Raw genomic sequence first — 16,291 nt, forward strand, 5'->3', positions numbered from 1 at the left:
TTACATTTACCTCTCGGAGAGCATTTGTGTTCATTTGATGATTGATTGCCCCCATTTGTTTTGGACAAGCAGCAGCAGCCACGGAGAACATGCCAAGCAGTTTGATTTATGACTGTGGCTTCCTGTGTTTGACTTAGTGCTTCCACATATGCCCACCTCACAGAAAAGCAAACCTACCTGCTGGTCAGAGCTTGAATCGCTCACACGTACTGACACACACACACACACACTAACACATTTGTGAACTTGTTCAGTTTTCCAGGTGTGATTATTTTGTTCCACAAAAGCTTTTAGCTCGATTAATATCTCACGGTATATGTCAGTATGTCACGTTCTAACAAACCTTCTCTATCAGTTCATAGCTCTCCTCCAGTTTGAGGGCTCTGTTCTGCAGAGAGGTGCCGGCCCTGTGGTGGAGCTCCTGCCACTGCTGATAGGACGACTCACTGACGTCAGCCACGGCAAAGCACAGAGTGCGCAGGCCTGGATGAAGAAAACAACAACAAAAGAGGGGTGAAATATTCCAATTTCTTCACTTCATTCCAAGTTCCTAACAGTATCAAGACTCAAGTATGTAGTTAATTTGCCATTTGCAAAAGCTCAAGTACAAATGCATTGGAATTATTGTGCGGTTCTCATTCACATCATGGAACAATACAAAACACAGTATAAAATAATGTAAAAAATACAAAATACACATGAATAATGTTGTGTTTTGACAATAGCTTCTGTAAAAAATACTTATTTCTCCTGCTCTTTTGAATTATGTGCAAATTTGGATGCTGTTTTCCCATGTAGACACAATATGGATGGAAGTCGATGGATGGAACGATTATGTGTCTTTTGGGTGAAAGTATGATGTACTATTCATTTATTTATTTATTCTCTATCACATTATCCTCCACATGAGGATTGCAGCAAGTTCCTAACAGTATCAAGACTTTGAATCAGCTGGGATTGGCACTGACATAGGGCGAAAGGTGGGGTACACCCTGTACAATTTGCTTAATCCCCAAATCTGCATGTTTTTGGACTGTGGGAGGAGGAAACCGGAGAACCCAGAGAAAACAGAAAATGATGTACTATCATGTGCATCATTTGTCATACACACTGTATACACTTTTTGAGACATCCTGTCCACAATGGACTGAGGGTAAGAGATGACAACTGGTTATCACTGTAGAACAACTCTGAATAATTCATTATCATTTCTTTCACCAGCAGCATGTGATACGATGCTAATGCAGCATAATGCACACTCTTTTTGACATTTTGTCGAGGAGGTTGAATACAAATTCTGACACCGGTGAACTGTATTAAATAATCATATTCATAATATGTATAGTGCACACATATTATGCATACGATTGTTTAATCAGTACTCGTATCTGCGGCATAAACACACAGTAGATCTGCTCTCTGTTGTAACTCTGATTCTGTGTTCAGTGCAAACAACGTTTAAATCAGAGCAAACCTATTTCACAGAGATCAAATAAAGAGCCTAGTTTTGTGTGTCGTTTCCTTGTTGGGTGAAGCTTAAAATAAGTTATAATCTATTATTTAGGTCCCTCCGAAATTACCGCAACTGAACATCTTCACAATCTGTCCTGAATGCTATTTTTAGCCCCCGTATCAAATATCCCCTATGACATCACTTTGCATGTGTCTCACAAGGGGGCAGTGTGGACACAGGAAGGAAGGAGAGTCTCTGATGCAGTGTCTTTCAGCACCACTGCCTTACGCTAATATTCATCCAGTGTAATTGTGCATTTTGACCGACTGTTCGTCAAATAAAAGGCTTAAATGCACTTATTACTTCTGCTACAGTTTGGTGATGAAGTAGAGATAGTGACCGGAGAGAAATGATGGAAAACACAAGCATCCAAATAAAAGATGTTTTACTTGAAACAGACAGGGGGCGACACTAGTCCACTCACCCTCAGTGGCAAACTGTTCCAGGTGCTTCAGTGTGATCTCTTTGTACCGCGAGCTGTCTGCCAGGCGATCATAGATCACTGTGTCCTGAAGAGAAACAAACGGTCACTGATTACTGACCAACGGAAGGCAAAGAAAGAAAAGAAAACCTCCTGCACTGCAACTGCAGTTAAACAGCGCAGGCTGTGTACTGAAATGATAATATACTTTTACAGCTCTGAAAGTACATCTAGAGTCAGAGATGGGTTATTGTTAAGTATCATGATACCAATAGCCTTTAATTTAAGAACTAAATCAGTTAATAACTTTTTAGGTGCCGTTTATACCGCTTCAAAAGGCGAGCTAAATATGCAACAATTATCTTTCAAACTACTCCATTTTATTAGCTCATTAAAAAATAGAATGCAGAAAAACACGCGTCATCAAAAATTCATCAGATGTTGCCCCGACATCCAGCAGAGATCTAGATGCACGTCCAGCTGTGAAATGAGGCCAGTTGGTTAAACTGTAGCAGTGGAGTGCCTTTTTGCCTATGAAATATATTCTTATTTTGGAGAAACACCACCCATGTGTGTGTGTGTGTGTGTGTGTGTGAAATGCTGCTTATTAAAATAATTTCCTGACAGGAGAGTGATAGAAAGGCAATAAGAGGAGTAGAAAGTTCGTCCTTTGTGTACGACAATAATGGCGACGAGCTGTCAAGCGTTGCCATGGAGAGAGACGGACACTCACAGCTCCTTTGCAGTAGAGACGGATCTTCCCAGATGGGGTGCGCATGATGACTGACATTCTCTTCCTCGTACTGAGAGGAAAAAAAAAAAAAAGAGTCAAAAGAGAGAAGAGGGTGATACATCTGAGACTAAGCAAGTGAGAGAAATCACATCACGAGGTGTTACAGCCGCTACAGCTAATTATCGTGTACTGCTGGAGCTGGCATATGTCTGAAATTAGAACGAGGTGGGTTAGAATAAGCCACACCTCAGACCCACGGTTAATTAGAAGAATTCACAAGGGACAAAGTCAGATGATGAAGCAAATGATTCGATTTAAGGAAGAAAATTATGGATTTTACTGTATTTATTAAGGAGGGACAAGTATTGAAAACCAGCATCTGGACAATATTGATGTTTATTTTGAAAGTAAACAATGATAGAAGCCATCTGTTAGAGTACAAGTAATAATCAACAATAAATGATACTCATCCCTACTAAGAAGTGAAGAAAAAGTTTACCTTGTAAACTCCAGCACGTGAAGCAGTTCGTACTTCTCCTCAGTTCCGAGCTAAACCAACAAAAAGACAAGTTGGAAAAACTCAGAAATATCTTCCAAGTCAACTTCATCTTACGCCAACACCCGCCACCCCCACTTCAATCAGGCGTGATTGCAATTTGTTTATCAGGTGGCTGCACTGAGACGATGTAGGGAGAACAACAAGGTAGAATTCAATTAACTTCCTTAATTGTAGAAACTGCCGGGTACAAGGCCGAGTGATTAAATAGACGCTGAGAGCTTTGGGGAACCTAATAAAGGTTAAGAAATTGGACAAATGTCTTGGAGAGGACATGTTCTCAGCAGAGGGGAAAAAAGAAAAAAAAAATGGATGTGGCCTTTCTGCCCCCGCTTCGATGCACAATTATCAGGTTAACCAATTATGGCAACAAGAGCGGCTTTGGAGAGGACACAGTGCATCAGCTCAGGATATAATCACAGTGAGTGTGGCGTTTCCTGTTTTCCATTACGGCAGTCAATGTGAATATATAAATGCTGAGTTCACTGAGGTAGTATGCATTCCAATTTTATTACAAGGTCTGTTTGGGAACAAAATAACAAAATAGTGAATCAATTAGCAAAGTTGCAGCCTTGAGATATTCCACAGAGTGCAGATTCACGTCATAGGGGGAAGGAAATAAACGGGACGTAGAGTGTGGTTAGGTTTGCTTTGCTTCACATTAAAATTGACAAAATCTACCAGTTTATAAAAGCAGCTTATGAACCACACTCTTCTTCTTTTGATGTCTCCCTTTAGGTGCCTCCATCTTGTCCGATACCTTCTGTTACAACAATTTTTGTCTTAAGGATTACTGTATATGTGGCCCGCCACGGCTAAAGGGTGCACAAGTCAGGCCAGCACAAAACAAGAAAAAATAGAAAAAAGTTTTTTTCCCAAAATGATGATTTTCGTTCTTTTCTAAATTGTTCAAGTTGAAGTTTCAAAGAAGCCACTATAGAAGCCACAGTATTGTGGGTCTTCAAACCATAAACTTTGTATTTGAATTAGGGTTGTTTGATCGCTATGTAAATCTTTGAGGCTAAAATTCTCCCTAAAGCAGTTTGAGGAGTGCCTACATTCAAATGACCATATCTTCTTCAAATAGTCTCTGATCTTAGCTTAGAAATCACACTTTCAGTATCTGTAAATAACTCAAAAGGTCCCTCATGGCTGGCCACATATCTGAAAAAATCTTCTCTAGAAGTTGTGGCTTATTGTAAAAGAGGACAATGTCTCTCCTCAACATAGTTGCATTACACCTGCAATTGCATTTCCTTAATTCCTAAATGACCAAAACATCCTTGTTTAATGTCAATCATCAATCACAGCTGTTGGAACTTAAAAGGGCCTCTGAGACGACCACAGCGTTAGCATAATGATTAAGCGGATCCATTCATCAGGACACAAGCTCCCAACTCACCAGTTCCACGATGACGGTGTCTGGGGTTCTGCCCGAAAACACAAAGCCAAGGTTCCGTGCTGCTCTCACCAGAGCACCTTCATCTGGAAAGCAAACAGAAAGCCAGCGTTATCACAGACAATCACACAAGACACACATCCTGCACTGCTGTCATACACCGTAACTGTGAATCTGACTCTGACACGTGTGACAAAAACTGCACTCCTGCTATGACATACCAAGGTCGTGTATGACACTGTACTCTGGTAATATGTCAGGAGGTATTGTGTCAAGACGAGACAGATAGATATCTACTAAAACTTTTATTAGCAGCCTGTAAGAAAAAAAAAAAAAAAAAAAGCCATCACGAAGAGATGGGAGCACAGCAGAGCCGCCCACACAAGAAGAGCGGCTGAAAAGTGTGACTGAAATACATGATATGGAACAGTTAAGTCATAAAATAAGGACTCGAGAGGATCAGTGTCAAGAGAAATGGGAAAAATTCACCTTTTATACAGAAAAATGACTGAAACGCTCAGCAAGTCACACTAAAAGACACTTATAGAGAAAACACAATCCAGATTTGTTGTAATAATAAAAAAAAGAGAGGTATATTTGGTGTATAAAAGTAGTTCATGTCCACAACTAACTTACAAGTTGCATGAGGCTGCTGCTGCAGAGAGAGAGAGAGAAAAAGCTCTCTGCTTGTTTTTTACAGTTCACTTGACGAGCTTCAGCTTTGCAGCCATTTTCCACCCCACTCTGCTTTAAAGCCCAAGGGAACATGATTGTTTTATGCAATCAGACAAAAAAAGATGAACTTCTAAAAGAGCAAAATGTGAGCAGCATGACTTTGTATAATTGTAAGAAGCAGAATAAATCTGTACTTGAACATTAACAAACACCGAGTTGCAGACTAGGAATTATCTATCTGTGTCCAAAATAAAAACAACTAATTATCTGGTGTGTATTTCAGCTCCATGAAGCAACAAGAGACTGAACGCTGAGGCAAAAATGTGAGCACACCTTAAGCTGCAGTATCCTTTAAAGAAAACAGTTAATTTCACATCCACAAAATGTGTTTTAGGCCATATTCTCTCCACTGAAGTGTGATCCCCCAGTCACACAGCGATATATACCATATAATCTACCAAGCAAGGTGTGAATACGATATTTCATTTTCAAAAATACGACTGCTGCTACTCTACGCACCGGTGATTATATAAATGCCTGTATGAAGCACCGGTGCCTGGAGGCTGTGGTAGTTAGTGTGTGTGTTCCATTCCCTGGATGGAAAATTAAATGTCTCAACAAAGAGAAGAAAAAAAATACATCAAGGACACGCAGCATCACTGATGTAAAAGCACCTGGATCAAGGTCTAGTCAGAGCTGCCGCACCAGCAATTTGAAAATCCACAGACTCAGGACCTGCAGCTTTCATCCGACGTGCTTCACACCTCACCGACAACAACAGTAACAGGTGCAGCAGTTTGGTAAACCTGCTGTTGTGTTGCAGTGAACTGCAGTTGGTGCGAGAGTGTGTGTGTGTGTGTGTTCATTGAGGTTTTCACATTGTCGTGCTGCGAAACGCAAGTGTCTTACCTGAATTATCATCATATTTTCTGAATACTAAGACGAACTGTGTGCTTTAAATAGCAGCGTGTACACGACATTCATATCAACGCGCAGCACACACTGTTTGTACCCAGATGGTGCTTTTAGAATAGTCAAACGTTTGTGGGTGAAATACTTTTCACCCTTAACTGGTAGTCACCTTATCTAAATCGTGGACAGGGTTATACAATAATGGAAGTTTTCTTGTGAAAAGACACAGAAGAGGACACTCAGCCACACCCTTTTCTATCCATACCATGATGTTATGATGCAGTCGTGTGTGAAGTACCTGGAGACGCTGCCTGGTAGGTGATTTTGTCCTCCGTGCGCTCCGGGACTGCAGTGTGACAGATGGCCATCATGGTCATGAACTCCAGGATGACAGCAGCTGTAGGCTATAGTAAGAGGATAGGGCACTTTGACTTTTATTGTTTTGTTTTTTAAATAAAACAACAACACAACAGCTCTTCGTGATACTGTAGACAGAGAGAGCAAAGACGGACTCCGACTATTAAATTAGTGTTGATATCCTATCCTGCACATTATGTGCTATTTGAGCTTGATTAAGAGTTTCCTATCCAAGTCTGTTTTTCATCAAAATCAAAACAATTCTATTCAAATTTATAGAAAATATTAGAACTGAAAGGATTAATCGATTATTAATCGATTACTAAATCAATTGTCAACTATTTTGATAATCGATAATCGGTTTTAAGCTTTTTTTCATTATCAAAACAAGATTTCTGAGTGTATTAGCTTCTTAAATGTGAAGATTTTCTTTGTTTCTTTGCTCCACATAAAGTCAATTTGGTTTGTGGACTTTCGAGAACATCGTCACAACGTCAACGTTGTTTCCAGATTTGACAAACTTCACTGATTCGGTTACGAAAATAACCGTTAGTTGCAGCTCTAGAAAATATTCCTGGACGTTTCCTCAAAAGCATCTCTCACGCGGTTGAACTCGTCTTTAAATAGCTGCTAAATCAGCGAGCGTGCGTCAGTTTGTGGATCACAGGTGGCTCCAGTGTTAAGCCGTCAGGTTCATCCAAACTAACGACTGCTGGTAACGCGCCAGGAGGATCGCTCACAACTTGCCAGCTGCTGAAACATTTACTCATGCGTGTTCATTCCATACAAACATGCATCAGTTAATGGAAAAAAAAACAGAACCTAACCTATATACTGAGGGCATTTCAAATTAATGAGGGGAAAACGTATGACTAACTAGCCACGGGGAACACTCTGACAGGCATCTGCTGAGGCTCCCGTCTGAGACTGCAGGACCACCAGCTCCTCGTCTGCAGCTGATGCCGAGGAATCTGCCGCCTGCAGGGCTATGACAGGCCTCGACTACACTATACGATACAGCAGCGTGAAGTGGAACTGCAGTTGTTAACAATGTGAGCGCTTTTCCCCATTTTCCGACATTAAAAGCTGTGCACACGAAGATAGTTTTATTCAAATCGCTCTGTCAGTCAGTCCACGGCTGCTGTGATGGGAGATCTAACGGGGGAACAAAGGAAGGGATGAATGGGAATGAGAGGGCAAATCGAACGACCTTTTATAAATGAAATTACAAAGAGTCTGTTACAGCCTAGGCCGAGGCGGTCCCTATTGCCTGCTAGCAATATGCTAATCTGCTTTAGTTTGACAGGTATCCCTTTGAAAGATGTGTGTGTTCTCTCGCTCTCACATGCATTTTTTTAGACCCAGAGTCCTAGAGACAAAGTGATATTTAGGCGTCAACATTTGGCCAATCCTCACGTCATGATGAGATTGAGTGTTATTTTTTAAAAACATGTTTTTTTTAGTGGTATGTGTTGATTTTTTGATTGATTTTTACTCTACTGTAAGGGATACGGTTATTCGTTTATTTTTACATTCTGGTGGTCTCCACTTTTTGGCAGGAAACCTATTTAAGGTGATGACAGGACATATACAACAGGTCCTATATAGTAAATCTATGTGGTGAGCCAAAAATAAACCCTCATAAAAGTTGCTTTTACACTTAATCTTTTAAAGAGTAATTGCAAAGTCTTAAAAATGTTACGGGATGATTTAACGCAGACAGAATCGTGTGCCGTGACATCGGCAGAGTGTGGAGACTACACTGTAGGCCGTGTCGCGACCTTTACTCCGATGGCGCTGAATGAGTTGTGACAGCTAATACTGTGCGGCCAACTATTATACCCACTAACTCCTGAGTAATCAGTGTCACAGCAGCAGTGACGGACACTCATCACGTCACACATGACCAGTGTTGTTAAAGTGGAAGGGTCAACAGAGAGCTCCTTAGGCATGGCACATGCTTGATAGTATATCCCCCCCCCCCTTTAAATGGAAAATGTACACATCTGAAGTTATGTGCTATTGAAGAAGAGCTGAAACTAGCAAATGAGAAATTAAATCATCAAAAAAAAATGTTGACGGACATTAAAATCAAGCAAGAATAAGCAAATTTTCCCATTAACTTCCATTGAAACAAAGTTCTTTCTGCAAATGGCAAAGTTGCCCCCTAGTGGCTACGTGTTACGTCCATCCTAGGCTTCATATTTCAAACCCCAAGTCAATTTTTTTAAATTTAATCTAACGTGTCATATCAACTATTTCTCAGCCTCGTGAAGTAAATACCTCCACTGGTTGTATTCTAAAGGTGCTAAGATGTGGTCCAGTGAGATGTGAGATGCAGTCCGGCTCATTCCTAAAATTAGTAATGTGATGTTTTATGAACAAACGACATGTTGCATGGTAAATCCGTGAGCTGTGAAGGTGCTGGTAGGAGACTTTTGTAACCTTTGGCTCAGAGCCAGGCTAAGTGTTTCCACATGTTTTTAGATTTCACCCCAACCAGCTGTGGGCTCCACATAACCCAAGTGACATTACTGTATTTAAAGGGGATATATTATGCAAAATCAACTTTTTTTAATCAAAGTAATAGTTATATTTGAGACTCTGGAGGCCCTGTGAGTAGGCAAAGTTTGAAAAAAGATGACTCGGTCAGGTTTTTGTGGTCTGCCGCCGTCTAAGTACAGGAGATAAAACATGCGACGTTGACCTCCACAGAGTATCTGACGTCAGACAAATTCCTGGAATTGTTGTCTCGCAGAGCTCCATTTTGTCCCTAAAAAAAACACGAGAGTGCAGGCGAGGGCAAAAGTATCAGTAAGAGCGGAACTGTGTTCTATTCTTGTGCAGCACAGAGTTCTACACAATCTTCCAGCCTCAGAGGATTTACGTGTCCAGTGGCTACATTTTATATATGACGGCAATGATGGCTTTTCCAAATGCTAACTGCTGTTAGCTGCCGGAGCCTCAGCGACGCAGACGTAGTTCACTGTGTCTCATTTGCATTTGAAAAAGACAGGCACTCAAAAGCGAGCGTTCCGAACAGGGCTGTTTTGGCAGCTTGCTTGAACTGCTGTGGTGCTTCATCCTTAAGGTATTTTGACCAAAGCATGTCACAGACAGGGAGTGAGGTTAACTTGGAGAAATAGGGTATAATGTGAGTCCTTTACCTCTTGGAAGAAGGCAAAAAAAATCATTTCTAAACATTCTTCTCATTAGCATTAACCTCACAGAAGATGATACAACAAATATATCCATCAATAGCAAAGCAACAGCACAACTGCAACCCCTGCACATTCATCAAAACCACAGTCACATTACCAGAGATGTAGAGAGGCTGTGGTTTTCTAAAGAGGAGTTTGTTATGCAGCATAATTAGCGGACTTATCAATATGAAAGTAAAGGAATAGTGTAGACAAACTCAACGTGTGGAGAGATTCTACTGTCAGAATAAAGCAAACATCAAAGTGGGATGGATGACTGTTTCCCCCCCAGGGCAGCGCTCCTGTACGTGATGACATGTGACATTCTGGCTCGCCCACACTCTTCTGCAGCTGAGTGACTCATACAGTTAATCAATCACAGTGTTCACCCATTTCATTTCAACAGGTGACCCATAACGCTCCATTTGAAGTCTTGTGGCAGAGAGAATTTTTTTTATATATATCAAAATTTTAAATCTGAAGCAAAAATAACCATGTAACACAAAGTGCACTGAAGGACACAGCATCCAAACCAACACTCAAGTTTGCACACCATTACTGTGAGGTCTACCAAAAGTAGCAAGAAGGCATTATGTAACCGCACACATTTCAATCTAAAAAATCCCTCTTAATTTTGTCCCGAACAGCAGCCATCACCGCAGGCAAGCGACGGGGAGCCCTGACATTACTTACGTGATTACTTTGGAGGTTTTCCAGTAAGCTCGGGTCATTAAATCCAGCCTCCTCCGATGATTGTGTGCTGTGCCTGGAAATGAGAGACGGAACAGTCAAAACAACACAGAAACACACTGGGACACAAACAGCACAACACTCGCACTGTCGTCATGACTGGTGACCGTCGGACTGGTAAAGTAAACATTTGTTGGGGGAAAAAGTATCAACCACAATGCAGACAAAAACGAGAATATACCCAGCCTATTATTGTTCAAATTCCTTAAAATACACCAAAATACAATGTCATAAATATAATTTTCCTGAAAAAGCTATAAATCCATTTTCTTTTGTAAAGAACCAAATCATTAATTCACCTGTCAACAGTTTTGGGACCCAATAAATCTTCTACTTTAAAACTGGCACAACAAACAGGTCTCAAAGTGGCATTAACAGAGGCAGCCATGCTTTGTGCCAAAACTACCGGCATTTGTCGAGTAAAGAACCGACTGCAATGCAGAGAAAATGTAAATGTGAATGTAAATGTGATGTGTGGGACACTGGGACTCTCTCCATGCTGGCACACGCAGACCTCCTGAAACAGGACATTAGTTTACGATGCATAAATTATCTATTTTCCACTTAACACGTTGTCTTGAGTTCCGTCTGGGCCATAAATAATAAATTGAGTTTCTCTTTGCTTAAGAAATTAAAACAATGTGAGGGGACTGTGCTCATACAGGGATGCAGCAGGCAGGCTGAATTTAAAAAAGGCCACATGACTCATACACCAAATAAAAAAACAACTTTTAATGAAAATACAATTAATCCTTTGTACTTTTATGTTACTGGCAAGATGCAAAATAATTAAATAGCTCAAATTCCTTTGGGGACATTGCAAAAGAAAAAGGCCACAAACAGTCATTAGCATAGGAAGTCATGCTGAACAGGAAAACGAAAAGGATTTTGAATCGTAGAACAACTTTTAATGGATAAAGGAAAAGGATTGATTTCATCTTTTAACAGAAAGCTCAGTGCAGTGATTGTGTTGTGAACGTTGCCGTCAGCTGCTTACTGCTGGTCCAAGTGAAATCGACTCAAGATTCTCTGATAAATAGAGTTCGATAGATCAGGAAGACGGCAGCTTTGTGTCTGTGGCACTCGAGCCTTGATAGAAGTGTTACCCAGGCTGCCATTAGCAAGCATTTAGTCTTCCTAATCCCACAAGACGCACTGTCCAGAACACCCAAAAGCCGACCAACTCTGGCCAGCCCCAAAAAATACTTCCATCTACTGCCGGCGAATAGAGTGGGAAAGAGCAGCAGTGCAATTAAAAACCAGGGGCTGCAATCAATACTGTGTTACACCTTCATACGCACACTGAAGGTTTATTCAATTTATCACACTCAAAGGCTTTATTAAGATACGTTCGGGGAGAAACTGGTAAACAAAGCCTCAACTGAGCTTAGCAGGGCTGCAACTAATGATGAATATTTTCTCAAATAATAAAAAATCTGATCAAAAAATGTCAGTTTTTTTGCTATAAGGAACACAGACACCTAAACATATTCACATGTAAGAAGCTGGATAATCAAAATAGTTGCCAATTTAGTGATTGATTATTTGATTAATTGTTGCAGCCCTACAGCATAGTTTCCATTATATATTGCAAAATACTGTACATGTAGTATGTAGGAGTGTTTTTCCATGCAACAATGTGCCGGGTGTGTCCAAGCATGGTTTCTACGTATCCACACATCTAAGCTATTGTTATACGTCACATACAAACGTATACAAAATCCTGCAACAAAGGCTGCAAATGCTAGTTTTCAGATGTCGATCTATGAGGTCATTAATTTATTACATTACAAATCCTGCACAGGAATAAGAGCGTGCCGAGCTTTCCTCTCTGCTGCAGGAGTGAATCTCTGTGGCACATGGCCGCCTGTGGAGGACGATCAGTGATTGATTATCTGCCAGCGCACAAAGGTCCTATCACTATGGGAACACGGGTGCTGGCTGTTCACAGTCGACAGGCGGGGCCTGGTTCCAGACGCACCGTGTTGTCCACTCGGAAGGAGGAAATAATTAATTTACATCTGCCCTGTGCCAAGGTAGGAGAATAGTGCATATTGATTTAAAATTAAGACATTTGAATGGGGGTCAATCCTTAAAAACTCACTTTTGTTCTTTATAATTACACAAATATCTTTGGATCTTTATATGTCTCTATATCTTTAACTCGTTTATTATTAACAGATTTATTTCCCTGCTCTACAAACATCGGCTTGTTTTCTGTTTCAGTAACAGACGATACTGTACTCATTTAGTCACGTATCCTTGATCCATTTTTTGTATAAATAAAGCCTCAAATTCAGTTGTTTTGTTGAGGAAAAATAGGCTAAAAACCTCCTTTAAAGCAGCAACCATTGTGTCATAATAGGCACTAACAGAAAGGTCCCAATTGCCCATGCTGTTACTGAATATCTTCACACTATAGCAGATGGCTCTAAGATGTATGACTGTGTAAGTGTGTGTTGCGTGCAAACAGACAATAAAGTGTGTGTGTGTGTGTGTGTGTGGGGGGGTGTGTGTGTGTGTGTGTGTAGCTGCAATTTCCAAAGTTAGGAGAACATGGTGCACAGATTCAGCCCTAATCTAACACCACAAGTCAATGCTCAATCAAAGTTGATAAATGCTTAAATGCACAAGTGCCTGTTAGGAAGCCAACAATTCAATGACATTTCTATTACAATACAGGCCAACAAATAACCATTTGTTTTAAAAACTCTATCACACAAGTATACATCCTGAATCACAAGCCACAGCCACATACAACACATCCAAAATGCAAGGAACACACACAAACACAGCAAACGACATATATACTGTAAGTATTTGTGTGAGTACAAGTCACGATTTTCCACAAGGGCAAGGCAGCACTACATCACAGAAGCGGGGAGCGGAAAAAAACAACAAAACAACCACCATTTTCACACCGAGTAAGCTTACCAGTCGTCCTCCGCAAAACTACCCTCCTCAGCCTCAGGGACGTGACTGTTGGGAGCGAAGGTGGAGAACAAACATCATCGTGGGGTTGCCAGAGTCTACCATTTAACATGTGCTGGGATTGGAGTACAGATGGGGGATTGCTTATGAGGTGTATGGCAACTCAAAATGCTAAGGAAGAGCGGTAGCTACGGTGACAGCAGTGATTGCAGAAGGACCGACAACCATTTTCTCCTGTAACTCTCATGTCTGTGCACTTAATATGCACTTTGCCAAACGCCTTCAGTCATCAATGACAACGATCTTTTCGTGTAAAATTCAAAACAAACTTACTTCCTGACAAAAATAGCAAAAGTATTTTCATTAAACTAGCTTTAAGAAAAATGTGACTCAGCATTAGCACTTTTCATCCGATTAATTCATCCAGAGGACTTAGCAGAACCTTTATTTCATACATTTAATTTGTAAAATGTAAGCGTTCTGGTTGTAAAATCTAAGTGGGGTAATAATAAATTAAAGATAACACACTGAGGACATTTTGTCAGAGTGCTTTATGGTGAAATATAATAAACACAGAGTTCAACAATGCTTCTTTTTCCTCGTTTTGTCACTTGAGGACCATCTAAAGAGCAATGCTTATACTCTGGCCCCCAACAAACAACACCCAGGAGGATTGTGGATCAGAATCTCTGACCAACATCTCATCTTGAGATTTGGACTCCAATCCAGTGGAATTAATTAATGTATGCACCCTTGGGGTTGGTTATATTAATTACAGCAGCGCTTAATTTGTGGTGAAAGGCAAATGTAGGTGGCATTGTCGTGGATGGGAGGGGGGGGGATTTTTGTCTGTGCACTGGCACTAAAGGGTTAGCTAACCCTAACCCTAACCCATTACAAATCTCTCTGCTGACTGAGTGCAGAGTGTGGTCATTGTTCATTCATTAGCATTTAAGGACAGAATGTTGTGCCCTTGACTCACTCAAACAATCAGCTTTTGCTCGTGTTGTTTAAGTGCCAAAAAGAGAGAGTTATAATTCTGTGAACACAACATGTAATTACATAACATCTGCTTCAAAAATACATTCACTAAATTAATAAAGCAGCCATCTTGATTAGACTGGAGGAAGTACCAGCTATCAGACAGATTCCTGTTGTTCTACTGTTGCATCGATGTGATGACAAGGAATAAATAATGTGCGTTAACGGCGGTTAACCGCGTTAATGGCGTCAACGTTAACGCACATTAACACGTTTCCATGACGACTGACCGGAAAAAGACGCGCGTGACGTCATGTTTACGTGACTCCCGATTGTTAAAATGAGTCTCTAAAGTAACGCTAAACTTTAAAAACAGCGCTACTCTTTAAACAGTTTGCTCTATAAACAGACTGCTCCAGTTTGACAGTAGACGTGCTAACGGCGCTAAAAGAAGCTAACGCAGCTAACAGAGCTAACTGGTAAACAGTGACTGGACTCCGGTGCCGCGGCACGTAAACATGACGTCACATCAGTCTATTTTCCGGTCAGTTGTCATAGAAACGAGTCAAGCGTAAACATAAAAATAAATTGACTAGATGAGGTAGGAGATATTCTATATGTATATTACTGTCAACAAATAAAAAAGAAATTATATTTTTAGTTCTAAAAGGGGAAGAATATTTTTCAGAAACAGCTGTGCTCACTTGCTTTTAAAAGACACAACTCCCAACAATAGCAAACAGGGCATTTGCTGCAGAGTATTTTCAGCCACGAGTTACTGGGACGAAGCTTATAATAAACTCTCATATATAACCCACTTTAACGCCAAACAGTGTGACGCATTCGTGTTTTGTTTTTTTTCACAACAGTACATGAATACAACAAAGAGGTAGAAAACCGGTCACGTTTTTGGCTACAGATGTGAATTTGTTAGTGGGTTCAAATCATTTTAATCTCAACAGAAATAACACAGGCCATTAATTAAAAAAGGAATACTAGGATTGTCCCTGTTTGTGCAATACTTAGAGATTATTAAGAAAACACAATCCAAAACTGGCCTTGCAATTGCAATCTGATGTGATATAAATTCATAAAAAGATTTCAAATTTCCAAGTCAATACATAAAGGTGTAGCCATGATAATTCAAGACCCAATAATGTCAACATACACCGTTTAAAAACTGAATAGCTTTTTTTGTACCTCGCTGTTAACACATTCACGCTTTCACGGAATCAAAAGGAAAACATCTTCACTTTGGATGAAGCACACAGAGAGAAACTACTGCTGTCTAACTTCAATCGTTTGTAGGGAGGAGTGTGTCCCTGATGACCAGCAGGCCTGACCCAATTACATAAAAAAGACAGCAGAACAAAACATCTTAACACCAAAAATTGGCGCTTCTGTCTTTCATCGGCAAACAGCAGTAGTTTAAAAAAAATGAAATATTCATAATCGTCAGCATGTATATGTATGACTACTTAGTGACTATATTTCTGAGAGCTTTGGTACCAAGAACTGAAGATAAAATAGCCTCTTTTGTCCTTCAGTCTGCACTTCATCAATCAGGCTTTTAATTGAATCCTAATGGGATTAATCATGTACTGTCACGCCTGCACTTGCTTTGGTTCTAAAAAGATACTCTGCTCTCCCACTTGTTTTGCATCCACTGAGGCACTTCCATGAAAAGAAAAGTGATTGTATTCATGGAATAAAAATGTTAGAGCGCTACAGAATTTGCTTTAATGTCAGAGGAGCTGAGGGGAAGTGCATGTCCATTCAGAAATGTATTATCTGTTTTCACAAACATCTTCACGTTGAAAAATGACGGACGGAAGATCGTGAAGGAGAGAGAGCAAAGTGCCT

At 40.4% G+C, this 16,291-nt stretch overlaps 1 protein-coding gene across 2 annotated transcripts in view; it reads right to left on the minus strand.

The window, feature by feature from the left end:
* atp8a1 (ATPase phospholipid transporting 8A1) overlaps nt 1-16,291 on the minus strand; it is a 92,106-nt gene that overhangs the window by 42,988 nt on the left and 32,827 nt on the right. For both annotated transcript variants that reach the window (XM_083891713.1, XM_083891712.1), the window contains exons 15-22: nt 13,451-13,495; nt 10,460-10,532; nt 6,508-6,613; nt 4,626-4,708; nt 3,167-3,216; nt 2,668-2,737; nt 1,938-2,022; nt 344-483 (exon numbers count right to left, since the gene is read on the minus strand). In XM_083891713.1, the coding sequence (XP_083747839.1) occupies nt 344-483; nt 1,938-2,022; nt 2,668-2,737; nt 3,167-3,216; nt 4,626-4,708; nt 6,508-6,613; nt 10,460-10,532; nt 13,451-13,495 (652 nt within the window). The remainder of the gene's footprint in view (nt 1-343; nt 484-1,937; nt 2,023-2,667; nt 2,738-3,166; nt 3,217-4,625; nt 4,709-6,507; nt 6,614-10,459; nt 10,533-13,450; nt 13,496-16,291) is intronic.

Source organism: Microchirus variegatus, assembly GCF_963457635.1.
Source record: "Microchirus variegatus genome assembly, chromosome: 6".
Classification (NCBI taxonomy): domain Eukaryota; kingdom Metazoa; phylum Chordata; class Actinopteri; order Pleuronectiformes; family Soleidae; genus Microchirus; species Microchirus variegatus.